This window comes from Giraffa tippelskirchi, chromosome 2 (genome assembly GCF_054371585.1).
Source record: "Giraffa tippelskirchi isolate mGirTip1 chromosome 2, T2T-mGirTip1v1.2.pri, whole genome shotgun sequence".
Taxonomy (NCBI): Eukaryota; Metazoa; Chordata; class Mammalia; order Artiodactyla; family Giraffidae; genus Giraffa; species Giraffa tippelskirchi.
This window is the reverse complement of record NC_137276.1, coordinates 149,246,876-149,261,837: the sequence shown is the minus strand read 5'-3', so window position 1 is coordinate 149,261,837 and position 14,962 is coordinate 149,246,876. Positions and strand designations below refer to the sequence as shown.

Below are 14,962 nucleotides of genomic sequence, written 5' to 3'. Positions count from 1 at the left end.
GGGTTAGGAAGATCCTCTGGAGAAGAGAATGGCTATCCACTCCAGTATTCTTGCCTGGAGAATTCCACAGACAGAGGAGCCTGGTGGGCTACAGTACATGGAGTCTCAAAGTGTTGGATATGACTGAGTGACTTACACTTCTGCTTCTAATGGATTTACAGTTGTGGTAAAATGAAGTACCCATTCAGTTCAGTTCAGTCACTCAGTCGTGTCCGACTCTTTCCAACCCCATGAACCACAGCACGCCAGGCCTCCCTGTCCATCACCAGTTCCCGGAGTTCACCCAAACTCATGTCGTTTGAGTTGGTGATGCCATCCAACCGTCTCATCCTCTGTGGTCCCCTTCTCTTCCTGCCCTCAATCTTTCCCAGCATCAGGGTCTTTTCAAATGAGTCAGCTCTTCACATCAGGTGGCCAAAGTATTGGAGTTTCAGCTTCAACATCAGTCCTTTCGATGAACACCCAGGACTGAGCTCCTTCAGGATGGACTGGTTGGATCTCCTTGCTGTTCAAGGGACTCTCAAGAGTCTTCTCCAACACCACAGTTCAAAAGCATCAATTCTTTGGCACTCAGCTTTCTTTATAGTCCCACTCTCACATCCATACATGACTACTGGAAAAACCATAGGCTTGACTAGATGGACCTTTGTTGACAAAGTAATGTCTCTGCTTTTTAATATGCTGTCTAGGTTGGTCATAACATTCCTTCCAAGAAGTAAGCGTCTTTTAGTTTCATGGCTGCAGTCACCATCTGCAGTGATTTTGGAGCCTACAAAAATAAAGTAAGCCACTGTCTCCACTGTTTCCCCATCTATTTGCCATGAAGTGATGGGACCGGATGCCATGATCTTAGTTTTCTGGATGTTGAGCTTTAAGCCAACATTTTCACTCTCCTCTTTCACTTTCTTCAAGAGGCTCTTTAGTTCTTCTTCACTTTCTGCCATAAGGGTGGTGTCATCTGCATATCTGAGGTTATTGATATTTCTCCCAGCAATCTTGATTCCAGCTTGTGCTTCAGCCTAGTACATCTCATGATGTACTCTGCATATAAGTTAAATAAGCAGGGTGACAATATACAGCCTTGACGTACTCCTTTCCCTATTTGGAACCAGTGTGTTGTTCCGTGTCCAGTTCTAACTGTTGCCTCCTGACCTGCATACAGGTTTCTCAAGAGGCAGGTCAGGTGGTCTGGTATTCCCATCTCTTTCAGAATTTTCCACAGTTTATTGTGATCCACACAGTCAAATGCTTTGGCATAGTCAATAAAGCAGAAATAGATGTGTTTCTGGAACTCTCTTGCTTTTTCGATGATCCAGCGGATGTTGGCAATTTGAAATCTGGTTTCTCTGCCTTTTCTAAACCAGCTTGAACATCTGGAAGTTCGCAGTTCACGTATTGCTAAAGCCTGGCTTGGAGAATTTTGAGCATTACTTTACTAGCGTGTGAGATGAGTGCAATTGTGCGGTAGTTTGAACATTTTTTGGCATTGCCTTTCTTTGGGATTGGAATGAATCCTAAGCTCTTTGTTAACAACCAAAATGGCATTTTTTTTTTTTTTTGCCATGGAATTCCAAATTTCATAACACTCCAGTAGCTATTGCACATAATTAGGGTCATAGAACATGAGTTGCTAGATGCAGGTACTGAAGGACTATTAGTTTTATACATATGAGGTCAAAGAAAGGCCTAGACCATTCTGACACAGGTTTGTTTTGGGTTTTTTTGGCTATTATTTGTGTCATGTTCAGTTCATTTCACTTCAGTTCAGTAGCTCAGTCGTTTCTGACTCTTTGCAACTCCATGGACTGCAGCCTACCAGGCTTCCCTGTCCCTCATCAACTCCCAGAGTTTACTCAAACTCATGTCCATTGAGTCGGTGATCCATCCAACCATCTCATCCTCTGTCATCCTCTTTTCCTCCTGCCTTCAATCTTTCCCAGCATCAGGGTCTTTTCTAGTGAGTCAGTTCTTCGCACCTGTGCCATGTTATGTTCCTTCATTTATTCAAAGTTCATAAACTCTTTTACTCTAAGACCTACTATCACTCGGGTATCACATGCTTGTGACAACTCATTCAGCACTTTAGGCTCAAAGCTTTACTTCACTGTATCCACTCATATGACCACAAGCCTAGACTTTGTCTCCTGGAGCTCCACCACCTCTGAATCTTACATTCCAGTTTACCATTGCTGTCTTGGTATGGCAGATATCCAGAGAGGAAGGGGGCTGTTCCTTTGCCTTCATATTAGGAGACAAACAGATCAGATGAATTTACTTGGTTTTTTTTCTGATGTTTTGAGAGTTGACTGCCATCTTGTGGTTATCTTTACCTTGTAACCCTAAAGGAAATTTAGAAGTGATCAGGAATTAGATGCAGTTTCCTTCCTGACTGCTTCTGTGTTCATCTTTCCCTTGTAGAAAATGCCCTGAACAGGTGTAATTTCCTTTGCAGGGAGGTCTGAAAGTTACTCAACACAGTTCAAAGAAGGAATGGAAATTGTAATATTAACACATTATCTTACATGAATAGGAGTGGGGAGGAGATCTCCAGGTCATACTTTTAGAGGATGGCCCCTGTGGATGCACCCTCCATTTGACTTCTACTTACTCTTCTAAGTTTCCTTCCGTAGCCCTTCTTTTAGGCTGCCCTGAACACATACTACACTGTGTGATATGTCTGCCACTTTGCCTCAGGAAATTCCATCCAACCTATATGAGAAATGAGTCCCAGATCTCCAATGGTTCTTATATCTCATCAGTCTTTAGTACCTCAGGCTTCTGCCCACTATTAACAGTATTTTCCCCCTCTCAGGTTTTGAAGGTTCCCAAGTGGTGAATTGGAGGCTCTATTCTGTTAATTGTTGGGAAGTAGATAGATGCTGCAATTGCAGTGAAGTTTCTCTCCCAACAAGGGCTCTGATGAGAGTTACATAAAAAGCACTGGAGTTAGAGTGCTTTCGTCTGAGTCTTAATTCTATCACTGATTAGGTAGGTGACCTTGAATAAGTTACTTAACCATTTGGGGCCTCAGTGTCCTCACTTGCAAAATTAGGATACTGTTGCTTTTGTTGTAAGAAGTAAATGAGAAAATATATGTAAAGCCCTTAAAGCAGCGCCTGGAACAAAATGAGCTCTCAATGAATGTTCAGTTCAGTTCAGTCGCTCAGTCGTGTCCGACTCTTTGCGACCCCATGAATTGCAGCATGCCAGGCCTCTCTGTTCATCACCAACTCCGGAGTCTACCCAAACCCATGTCCATCGAGTCAGTGATGCCATCCAACCATCTCATCCTCTGTCGTCCCCTTCTCCTCCTGCCCCCAATCCTACCCAGCATTAGGGTCTTTTCCAATGAGTCAACTCTTCGCATGAGGTGGCCAAAGTATTGGAGTTTCAGCTTCAACATCAGTCCTTCCAATGAACACCCAGGATTGATTTCTTTTAGGATGGATTGATTGGATCTCCTTGCAGTCCAAGGGACTCTCAAGAGTCTTCTCCAACACCACAGTTCAAAAACATCAATTCTTTGGTCCTCAGCTTTCTTCACCGTCCAACTCTCACATCCATACATGACCACTGGAAAAACCATAGCCTTGACTAGACGGACTTTTGTTGGCAAAGTAATGTCTCTGCTTTTAAAATATGCTATCTAGGTTGGCCATAACCTTCCTTCCAAGGAGTAAGCGTCTTTTAATTTCATGGCTGCAATCACCATCGGCAGTGATTTTGCAGCCCAAAAAAATAAAGTCCGATGCTGTTTCCACTGTTTCCCCATCTATTTGCCATGAAGTGATGGGACCAGACGCCATGATCTTAGTTTTCTGAACGTTGAGCTTTAAGCCAACATTTTCACTCTCCTCTTTCACTTTCATCAAGAGGCTCTTTAGTTCTTCTTCACTTTCTGCCATAAGGGTGGTGTCATCCACATGTCTGAGGTTATTGATATTTCTCCCGGCAATCTTGATTCCAGCTTGTGTTTCTTCCTGCCCAGCGTTTCTCATGATGTACTCTGCATATAAGTTAAATAAGCAGGGTGACAATATAGAGCCTTGACGTACTCCTTTCCCTATTTGGAACTAGTCTGTTGTTCCATGTACAGTTCTAACTGTTGCTTCCTGACCTACATACAGATTTCTCAAGAGACAGGTCAGATGGTCTGGTATTCCCATCTCTTTCAGAATTTTCCACAGTTTATTGTGATCCACACAGTCAAAGGCTTTGGCATAGTCAATAAAGCAGAAATAGATGTTTTTCTGAAACTCTCTTGCTTTTTTGATGATCCAGCGGATGTTGGCAATGTGATCTCTGGTTCCTCTGCCTTTTCTAAAACCAGCTTGAACACCTGGAAGTTCACGGTTCAATGAATGTTAGCTGTCATTATTGTCATTGCTGTTATGATGATGATGTTGATGGGAAGTATCCACTTTTTAGGAAGAAACAGGCAAGTCATATGAGGAGAAGTATTCCTTTGCACCAATATAACTAATATGTGACATTAACCAAGGCTATCAGTTGTTCTCAATTTCCTGATGCTACATTCCACTTTCCATCTTCTCCAGTGTTCATAGCTTGCCACACAGTTATTTACATGTTTTGTTTATAGCATATTTAAATGTTTTACTCATTATACCTCATGTTTGCCAGATGTATAAAACTGAAACTTTCTTTAATAACTAAAGTCAGTCTGGTTTATGTTGAGAAAAATCATCCATGGTCTGAAAAGGGGGAAAAGCAATCAGTGGGTGTGCAATGATGCCACTGCATGGTGAGAGAGGGCTTGCCATTTTCTAGCAGGCCCTCCAGGGATTATCTGATTCTATAGGAATGCACACCTCTGACTGATTTTCTGTTGACTAATATATTTTACCATTCTCTAGAGGGATAGACATTATCTTATGGAAAAATGATGATGGTAACGCATATGATTCTCACTCATAACAATGCAAATGAATTTTGTCCAGTGTAATACAACTCACTTATGCTTGTAGGAAAGATAACCCAAGCATTATATTTTATTCCCCTAAAATATATTAGCCAGTTTTATATCTATAAGAAAATTAATTTCAGCATTTCTGACTCTGTATGTATATAAAATCTGTTCTAATTCTCTTTTTGAACTTGTCTAAATGTCTTACTGGTTCTTTTACTAATAAATTGGATAACATCTTTGACATGTTCATGTTATGTTCATATGAGCCTAATATTTCACTTTTTGAAAATACTATTTCAGCAGTTTCACTGCTGGAAAAAACTTACAAGCTAAACATCATTTTTAGTTTTGAATGTGGTAGACTTAGGATGTAAATTCACTCAATTCAGGCTCCTTTCCCTTCCTTATGTCCTTTACATTCCTCCCGAAGGTGGTCTTTTCTGATAGGCACTTATATGTATGTTTATAGCACTGGGAGAGAGGAGTTTGGTTATAGAGCAAACCACTGTTTTCTGCATACTCTTATTTCAGGGGTAAGCAAACCAGGGACTCTGGGCTAAATGCTGCCCACTACCATTTTATAAATAAGCGCTGAACCACACAATACATAAACTCATTCATTTATGTATTGCCTCTAGCTGCTTTCATGCTACAATAGCAGTGGCACTAAGTACTAGTGGTTTAGAGACTCACTGGCCCATAAAGCCTCAAGTATTTACTCTTTCCCATACTGTTTGCTGACCCCTTGTATTAATTTGTTAGAGCTGCTATAACAAAGTGTCACAATTAGGTAGCTTATGCTACAGACATCTCACAGTTTGTAGTGGCTGGAAGTCCAAGATGATGGTGTCAGTAGGATTGGTTCTTTCTAAGGGTTGGGAGGGACAATATGTTATATGCCTCTTAGTTTTTGGTGGTTTGCTGGCAGTCTTTGGAATTCCTTAGCTTATGGAAGCATCATCATTAGCTCTGCCTTCCTCTTCACATGGCATTCTTCTTATCTCTTCAGCCTTTCCTCTTTGTCTGTGTTCAAATTTCCCATTTTTGTAAGGACACTAGAGATAGTGGACTAGGGCCTACCCTAATGAGTTCATCATAACTTGACTACATCTGCTGCTGCTGCTGCTAAGTCGCTTCAGTCATGTCTGACTCTTTGCGACCCCACGGACTGCAGCTCACCAGGCTCCTCCATCCATGGGATATTCCAGGCAAGAGTACTGGAGTGGGGTGCCGTTGCCTTCTCCGTGACTACATCTACAAAGACCTTATTTCCAAATATAGTCACATTCTGAGGTACTGAGGGTTGGGACTTCTTGTATTTTTTTTTTTTTTAGGTTAACAGTTCAACCCACAGTCCTCATTTTTGGTCCTGCAAGTATCCTCTTGTCTATGTTACACACATGGTCGTGTTCCCTTTTACCCACCTTGTATTGTTCACTCAGTCATGTGTGACTCTTTGCGACCCCATGGACTACAGCACACCAGACTTCCCTATCCTTCACCATCTCCTGGAGCTTGCTCAAACTCATGTCCATTGAGTTGGTGATGCTATTCAACCATCTTGTCCCGCCGTCCCCTTCTCCTCCTGCCTTCAAACTTTCCCACCTTAGTAGCTTCTATATCTGACTCTTAGAGTCAGAAAAAATATAATCAGCAATCAGTGAAGGTCTGGCATCTTTCAAATCACATTTCCAAGTTCCCTTTTATCTTTATAAGGAAGCAGTTCCATTCTGATCAGAATTTAATGAAATAGCCCAATAAAATTACTTTAAAATGTTGACAGAAAGGTATAAACATTTTTTTCAAATAACTGCTCTTCTAACCCAGGATAAAAGGTAAACATTATATAATTGGTGATTCAGAGGCAAATGGGATCATAAAGGTTTAGAAGTTTAAGGTATATATGGAATTAGATCAGGAATTTGTATAAATGAACAAATCCAACCCTTTTATTTGACAAACTGAACTTGGAGAAGTGAAGTAAATTATTTAATGCTATTCAGCTTACTAGTGGGAAATCTGCAACTAAAACTTAGCTGTTTTGCCTCATCCTAGCTTTTTCCCACTACACTATATTTTGAATGAAATGTTTGCTAATTCTAGACTCAACTTGAAAGAATTAGATATAATTTATCTCAGAATTTTTTTTTTTTTGCTAAGCTTTTTATTACATACTATTTGATATAAAATGTATATCTTGAGGCATAGTAAAACAATAAACAGTGAAAATGTTAAGAATTGAAATGTTACCAAAACTTTTCCAGTGATCACATTCTGATTTAAAGATAGATACTTGGGATTGAATAACTTTACCAAAGAAATTATTAGTTGATTTTGACTAAGAATAGGTTTTTGTTTTTTTAAAACTTTATTATAGTTGATTTGTTTAGTGTTAAATTTCTGCTGTACAGCAAGGTGATTCAGTTATACATACATATATTCTTTTTCCAATATTCTTTCCCATTATGGTTTATTCAATAGGATCGTGTTGTCTATCCAGCCTGTATATATTGGTTTGCATCTGCTAATGTCAAACTCCCATCCCTTCCCCACCCCCTCTCCCTTGGTGACCACACATCTGTTCTCTATGTCAATCAGTTTATTTTTAGAAATACATTTTATCACAAATTTGCTTCAGTAACTGAGCCAATTGTAATATCTTAATACTTTAGGAAAGATAACTAAAATATAATTTCACAAGTGAACCTGAGAAGGACTTTAAAAAGAAAAACTGTAGATCTTAAGTTATGTAAAATTTGATCAGGTTTGAAGGAGGCAGTAATGTTGACTGTGAGAACTTTTTGCTTGCTTAGAATAAATGAGAACTAGAGGTTTGATTCCTGAACCCTGCTTTTACCATATTAGTCATTAAAAACCAAGTCTTCTGGACTCCCCTGGTGGGCCAGTGGCTAAATTTGCATCTGGTAATCCCAAACTCCCACTCTTTCCCTCCTCTACCCCACCCTTTGCAAGTTTAATATTAAACAAGTCTGTTTAATATGTCTGTGGGACTGTTTGTTTCATAGATAGGCTTGTATTAGAGTCTGCATGTAAGTGATATCATATGATATTTGTCTTTCTCTTTCTTACTTCACTTAGTATGATAACCTCTAGGTCCACCATGTTGCTGCAAATTGCATTATTTCATTCTTTTCTACAGCTGAGTTAATATTCCATTGTATATATGTACCACATCTATCCATTCATCTGTCCATGGACATATAAGTTGTTTCCATGCCTTGTGAATGTTGTGAACAGCGGGGTCCATGTATCTTTTCTGAGTTATCATTTTATATGAGTATATGCCCAGGAGTAGGATTGTTGGATCATATGGCAGCTCTATTTTTAGTTTTTTCAGGAACCTTCATACAGGTCTTCCACAGTGGCAGCACCAATTTACATTCCCACCAACAGTGTAGGAAGATTCCCGTTTCTTCACACCTCCTCTAGCATGTGTTATTTTTAGACTTTATAATGATGGCTGTTCTGACTGGTGTAAGGTAGTATCTCACTGTAGATTTGAATTTCTGTAATGATTAGTGATGAGGACCATATTTTCATGGGGGCATTTTTAAATATATATGCATACTATCTCTCTCAGTCTTTAATTGGAGAAGTGCTTTGGAACTGTTTGGGTATAACTCTAGAAGGCCTAGCCCAGAAGTCCACTGACTACTCACTGAGGAATTTCTGGTTTTCAGCAGTTTATAGACTTCACTTGTTCCTGGCCACATTTATTATAATTATCTTTAATTAAAACTGTTTTAAAATATGATAATATATACATGAAGTGAAGTGTTAGTTGCTCACTTCTGCCTCTTTGCAAACCCACGGACTGTAGCCAACCAGGCTCCTTTGTCCATGGGATTTTCCAGGATACTGGAAAGGATACTGGAGTGGGTTACCATTTCCTTCTCCAGGAATATACACATGAAATTGGGCTTAAAATTTGCTGTTTTAATAGTTTTTAAGTGTACAGTTCAGTAGTATTAAGTATATTCATATTGTTGTGCAGTCAACACAACAGCCATCTCCAGAACTTTATCTTTCAGAAGTGAAACTGTACCTGTTAAACAGTAACTCCCCATTCCTCCCTGAAATCCCTGGCAACCACCAATCTACTTTGCTTTTGTGAATCTGACTACTCTAGGTACCCTATGTAAGTAGAATCATGCAGTTATTTTTCCTCTTAAAAATATTCAATCCCCTGGGGTGGGAAGAGCCCCTGGAGAGTGAAATGGCAAGCCACTCCAATATTCTTCCTGGAGAATTCCATGGACAGAGAAGCCTGGCGGGTTACAGTCCATGGGGTTGCAGAGTTGGACACAACTGAGCAACTAACACTTTCACTTTCATGGGTATAGCTTGCTAACCTCTTTTACTTCTAAGATTTAAAATGACAAAGTGTGCCAAGCCTCTTCCAGGCAAGAAATGTACATTCCTTTTATTTAATATCTAGTTTGAAACCTCTTCTACTTCACCTTTTCTTTTCTCGGTAAAGTTTATACCTGCTTAATTTTTTGGTCATTTTTGTTCAAGAGTCTTCATGTATGTTTTAGTTAACTTCCATCATGGTTTTGTATCCTAAGTGCTATATTTGGAAGGCCTTCAGGATTTGGTAAATCAAGTGCAAGAAATAAGTGCTTGGTGCTGCATGTAGGTCCCAAGGCAAATTGGTATTGTTGTGAGTTACGTACTTCCTGCCCTGATCACAAACATTCTTCTGCCCCCCCCACCATGATAAATACTTTTAACCAATCTATTCTATTCTGTTTTAAATAGGCTGCGCAAGAAAAAGAAGAACTTCAAAGGGAAGGTGACAGTTTGGATGCTAAGATCAACAAAGCTGAAAAAGAAATCTATGCTCTAGGAAATACCCTGCAAGTGCTGAACAACTGCAACAACAATTACAAACAATCTTTTCAGAAAGTGACTCCATCTAGTATGTATAAATTATTGAAACTTTTAAATGAATGTACATGCAATGAAAGCTGCATAGTTATTTTAACAAAAGGATCACTATGCGATAAGGAAAACAAGTGCATCATGTTTGATTCAGCTGGAAAACCTAATCACCACAACCCCCTTCCCTCCCCCACTTAAAATAAGTGCTAAGGTGTTAATTCCACCTGTTACTAGTTGTAGTGATGTGGCATATTAATCCTCTACGGAGTTCATTTCAAATCTGAAAAAAACAGCAGGATACTGGGTGCTCTATGTTGACAAAATAAGAATAGTTATTTCACATCCTATTTTTCAAAAATTAGACATATGGAATTTGACTTTTCATAATGAAAAATGTTAGAAGTTTAAATTATGTAATATTTTAAAGTTGCTTTCTACACAGCATGTTAAAAATTTAAAACAAAAATTCTTTTAAATTCTAGGTGCTGAGTATGAGGTAAAAATTCAACTAGAAGAACAAAAAAGAGCTGCTGATGAAAAATACAGATACAAACAAAGACAAATCCGAGAACTACAGGAAGATATCCAGGTAAATTCTACAGGCTTTAATAATAAGCCCTTAGTAAAAGTTAACTATCACTATTCTAATTATTCTACTCTTGTTAATATACGATTTTTTAGAGAAGCAGTTAGTGAGAGATATGTCACTTAAATGAGAAAAAAGTGATCAAAGTATTAACTAGTTAAAATCCCAGTGCTAAGCCCTGACAATTACTTGGTAATCAGTTGATAAATTATAGCTAGCTAACTATGATCTATCCACTAATCTTTATTTCAGTTAAATCCTTTAATATCACCTTAAAAGACCGTTCTTTAAAACAAAAATTTGAAAGGTGAGAAAACAATGTGCTTGGTAATAAGCAGGCTCTATATAAACATTTAAGGGCTTCCCTGATGGTTCAGTGGTAAAGAATCCACCTGCCAATGCAGCAGACACAAGAGATGGGTTCGATCCCTGAGTTAGGAAGATCCAGTGGAGGAGGAAATGGCAACCCACTCCAGTATTCTTCCCTGAAAAATCCCATGAACAGAAGAGCCTGGCAGGCTACAGTTGAAAGGGTCACAGAGCTGGACATGACTGAGCACACTTACAGAGATTTTTTTTTTGATTAAAGGAATAGATTGAGTTGGGAATCTTTGAAAACTGTGTGCATTCAATAGTCATTGTTTGAATTGTTTTTCTCCCAAATACCATAAAAATAACCTTCCAGTGGAAATATATATAAAACTTAATCCATAAAACCATTATACTTATTATCTACCAATAGAATGTACATTATATATGCAAAGAGTTGGCCACGACTGAGCAACTGAGCACATATATACAAAAACAAAGGAATCAGAATTAAATACTTGACAAGCGGCAATTATAAAAGTTATTTCTGATCCTAACCAATAAATTTGTTAATATTCATTTTCTGCAGAGCATGGAAAATACTTTAACAGTTATAGAACACTTAACAAATAATGTCAAAGTAAAAGTAACGGAGAAGCAAGCTTATGTACTTCAATTAAACAGAGAAACTGAGGAACAGAAGCCAAAATTAGAAAGAGTAACTAAACAGGTATTGGAAACTTTAAAAAACTGACCTGTCATATTTATGTTTTGGAGTTCCAAATGGTAAACTCACATCTTCCTTCATCCATTAAAAAATACTAAGTTCTAGAAAATAGGTTTAAATAATTGATTGCTGTTGACCAACAGTGTGCAAAACTCATCAAGGAAGTCCGTCTTTTGAAAGATACAAAAGATGAAACACTAGAAGAACAAGATATCAAACTTCGTGAAGTGAAACAGCTTCACAAGATCATTGATGAAATGTTAGTTGATATCACACAAGAAAATGCTGAGATCGGTGTTATCCTTCAAACATACTTTCAACAGGTAATAAGTTATCTTCTAGTCAAATATTTCTTAAACATTTCATGAAGAAAAATTTATGGTATTCAACATAAAATGAAATCTACTGAAAAATATTCTGAAATGCAGTGGTACTAATGACTGCTCTTGAATATTTTTCCAGAGTGGCTTAGAACTACCTACAACTAGTACTAAAAGTAGTCGTCACAGTTCTAGATCTCCTTCCCAGACTTCACTGTTATCAACAAGGTAAGTGGAAGGAGAAAACACCATCTCCTGATTCACTCGGTTACAGCTTCCATCCCAAGCAAATTCGGCCACTTCCATATGCCATAGCTGTTGGACCTGCCAGTGCACTCTAGTACTCTCCTGCACTTTCCCTACCTTCTGATGTTTGTGTCAGAGGCAGAAACCAGCAAGCAGCACAAGACTCTTCCCTTCTGGCTTCTGTTTGGTGTTATTATTTCCAGTTTGACATATAGTGCTTTTGACTATCAGCTATTTCAGCAGTATAAAGCAGGGTGAAATTTTGGATGATGCACATAGCATGGTCATCCCTGAGTGTGGGGAGAATTGATTAAACCATAAAAGGACCACTTAGCTGTACCTACATACTGAGTAAGATTTGTAAGATTAAAATCCACTGTAAAATCTAAGGAGTCAGAATGTTATTTATGCCGCTTTGTTTTGCTAAAAAGGAAATTATTCTTTACTTCTGCAGTTTAGTTTTATCCACAATTCTATCAAGTAGACATTTAGTCAACATTCCTGTGCTTTGGTGACAAAATTATTAATATTAAAGATGATCATATTAAAATTCCCAATCTGCCACATTCAGCGTCATAATACTTTTCATTACTGCACAGCAAGATGTCATGAAAGGATTTCCTAAAAGATATTTTTTAAGTAAACAAAACAAAAACACTCTATATGTAAACATGGTGAGCACCCACTTAAATACCCTCAGATCAGTTCAGTTCAGTTGTCACATCCAACTCTTTGCGACTCTGTGAACTGCAGCATGCCAGGCCTCCCTGTCCATCAACAATTCCCGGAGTTCACCCAAACTCATGTCCATTGAGTCAGTGATGCCATCCAACCATCTCATCCTCTGTCATCCCCTTCTCTTCCTGCCCTCAATCTCTCCCAGCATCAGGGTCCTTTCAAATGAGTCAGCTCTTCACATCAGGTGGCCAAAGCATTGGAGTTTCAGCTTCAACATCAGTCCTTCCAATGGATACCCAGGACTGATCTCCTCTAGGATGGACTGGTTGGATCTCCTTGCAGTCCTAGGGACTCCCAAGAGTCTTCTCCAACACCACAGTTCAAAAGCATCAATTCTTCGGCACTCAGCTTTCTTCATACTCCAACTCTCACATCCATGATGACCACTGGAAAAACCATAGCATTGACTAGATGGACCTTTGTTGGCAAAGTAATGTCTCTGCTTTTTAATATGCTGTCTAGGTTGGTCATAACTTTCCTTCCAAGGAGAAAGTGTCTTTTAATTTCACGGCTGCAATCAACACCTGTAGTGATTTTGGAGCCCCAAAAAAAGTCAGCCACTGTTTCCATTGTTTCCCATCTATTTGCCGTAATCTTAGTTTTCTGAATGTTGAGCTTTAAGCCAACTTTTTCACTCTCCTCTTTCACTTTCATCAAGAGGCTCTTTAGTTCTTCTTCGCTTTCTGCCATAAGGGTGGTGTCATCTGCATATCTGAGGTTATTGATATTTCTCCTAGCAATCTTGACTCCAGCTTGTGCTTCTTCCAGTCCAGTGTTTCTCATGATGTACTCTGTATGTAAGTTAAATAAGCAGGGTAACAATATACAGCCTTGACGTACTCCTTTTCCTATTTGGAACCAGTCTGTTGTTCCATGTCCAGTTCTAACTGTTGCTTCCTGACCTGCATACAGGTTTCTCAAGAGACAGGTCAGATGGTCTGGTATTCCCATCTTTTTCAGAATTTTCCACAGTTTATTGTGATCCACACAGTCAAAGGCTTTGGCATAGTCAATAAAGCAGAAATAGATGTTTTTCTGGAACTCTCTTGGTTTTTCCATGATCAAGCGGATGTTGGCAATTTGATCTCTGTTTACTCTGCCTTTTCTAAATCCAGCTGGAACATCTGGAAGTTCACGGTTCATGTATTGCTGAACCCTAGCTTGGAGAATTTTGGGCATTATTTTACTAGCTTTTAAGAAGAGTGCAATTGTGCGGTAGTTTGAGCATTCTTTGGCATTGCCTTTCTTTGGGATTGGAATGAAAACTGACCTTTTCCAGTCCTGTGGCCACAGCTGAGTTTTCCAATTTGCTGACATATTGAGTGCAGCACTTTCACAGCATCATCTTTTAGAATTTGAAATAGCTCAACTGGAATTCCATCACCTCCACTGGCTTTGTTTGTAGTGATGCTTCCTCAGGCCCACTTGACTTTGCATTCCAGGATGTCTAGCTCTAGGTGAGATATCACAGCATCGTGATTATCTGAGTTGTAAAGATCTTTTTTGTACAGGTCTTCTGTGTATTCTTGCCACCTCTTCTTAATATCTTCTGCTTCTGTCAGGTCCATACCATTTCTGTCCTTTATTGAGCCCATCTTTGCATGAAATGTTCCCTTGGTATCTCTAATTTTCTTGAAGAGATCTCTAGTCTTTCCTATTCTATTGTTTTCCTCTATTTCTTTGCATTGATCACTGAGGAAGGCTTTCTTATCTCTCCTTGCTATTCTTTGGAACTCTGCATTCAGATGGGAATATCTTTCATTTTCTCCTTTGCTTTTTGCTTCTCTTCTTTTCATAGCTATTTGTAAGGCCTCCTCAGACAGCCATTTTGCTTTTTTGCATTTCTTTTTCTTGGGGATGGTCTTGCTCGCTGTCTCCTGTACAATGTCACGAAGCTCCGTCCATAGTTCATCAGGCACTGTATCAGATCTAGTCCCTTAAATCCATTTCTCACTTCCACTGTATAATCATAAGGGATTTGATTTAGGTCATACCTGAATGGTCTAATTGTTTTCCCCACTTTCTTCAATTTAAGCCTGAATTTGGCAATAAGAAGTTCATTATCTCAGCTGCTCCCAGTCTTGTTTTTGCTGACTGTATAGAGCTTCTCCACCTTTGGCTGCAAAGAATATAATCAATCTGATTTAAGTGTTGGCCATCTGGTGATGTCCACGTGTAGGGTCTTCTCGTGTTGTTGGAAGAGC

The 14,962-nt window shown here is 38.9% G+C and overlaps 1 protein-coding gene across 3 annotated transcripts in view; it reads left to right on the top strand.

The window, feature by feature from the left end:
* Positions 1-14,962, top strand: part of CCDC39 (coiled-coil domain 39 molecular ruler complex subunit) — a 53,997-nt gene that overhangs the window by 37,181 nt on the left and 1,854 nt on the right. For 2 of the 3 annotated variants that reach the window (XM_081571039.1, XM_081571038.1), the window contains 5 exons: positions 9,710-9,869; positions 10,315-10,421; positions 11,317-11,457; positions 11,598-11,777; positions 11,917-12,002. In XM_081571039.1, coding sequence (XP_081427165.1) covers positions 9,710-9,869; positions 10,315-10,421; positions 11,317-11,457; positions 11,598-11,777; positions 11,917-12,002 — 674 coding nt within the window. Of the gene's footprint in view, positions 1-9,709; positions 9,870-10,314; positions 10,422-11,316; positions 11,458-11,597; positions 11,778-11,916; positions 12,003-12,903; positions 13,189-14,962 lie in introns of those variants that run through there. The other variant, XM_081571037.1, reaches the window with a different exon arrangement.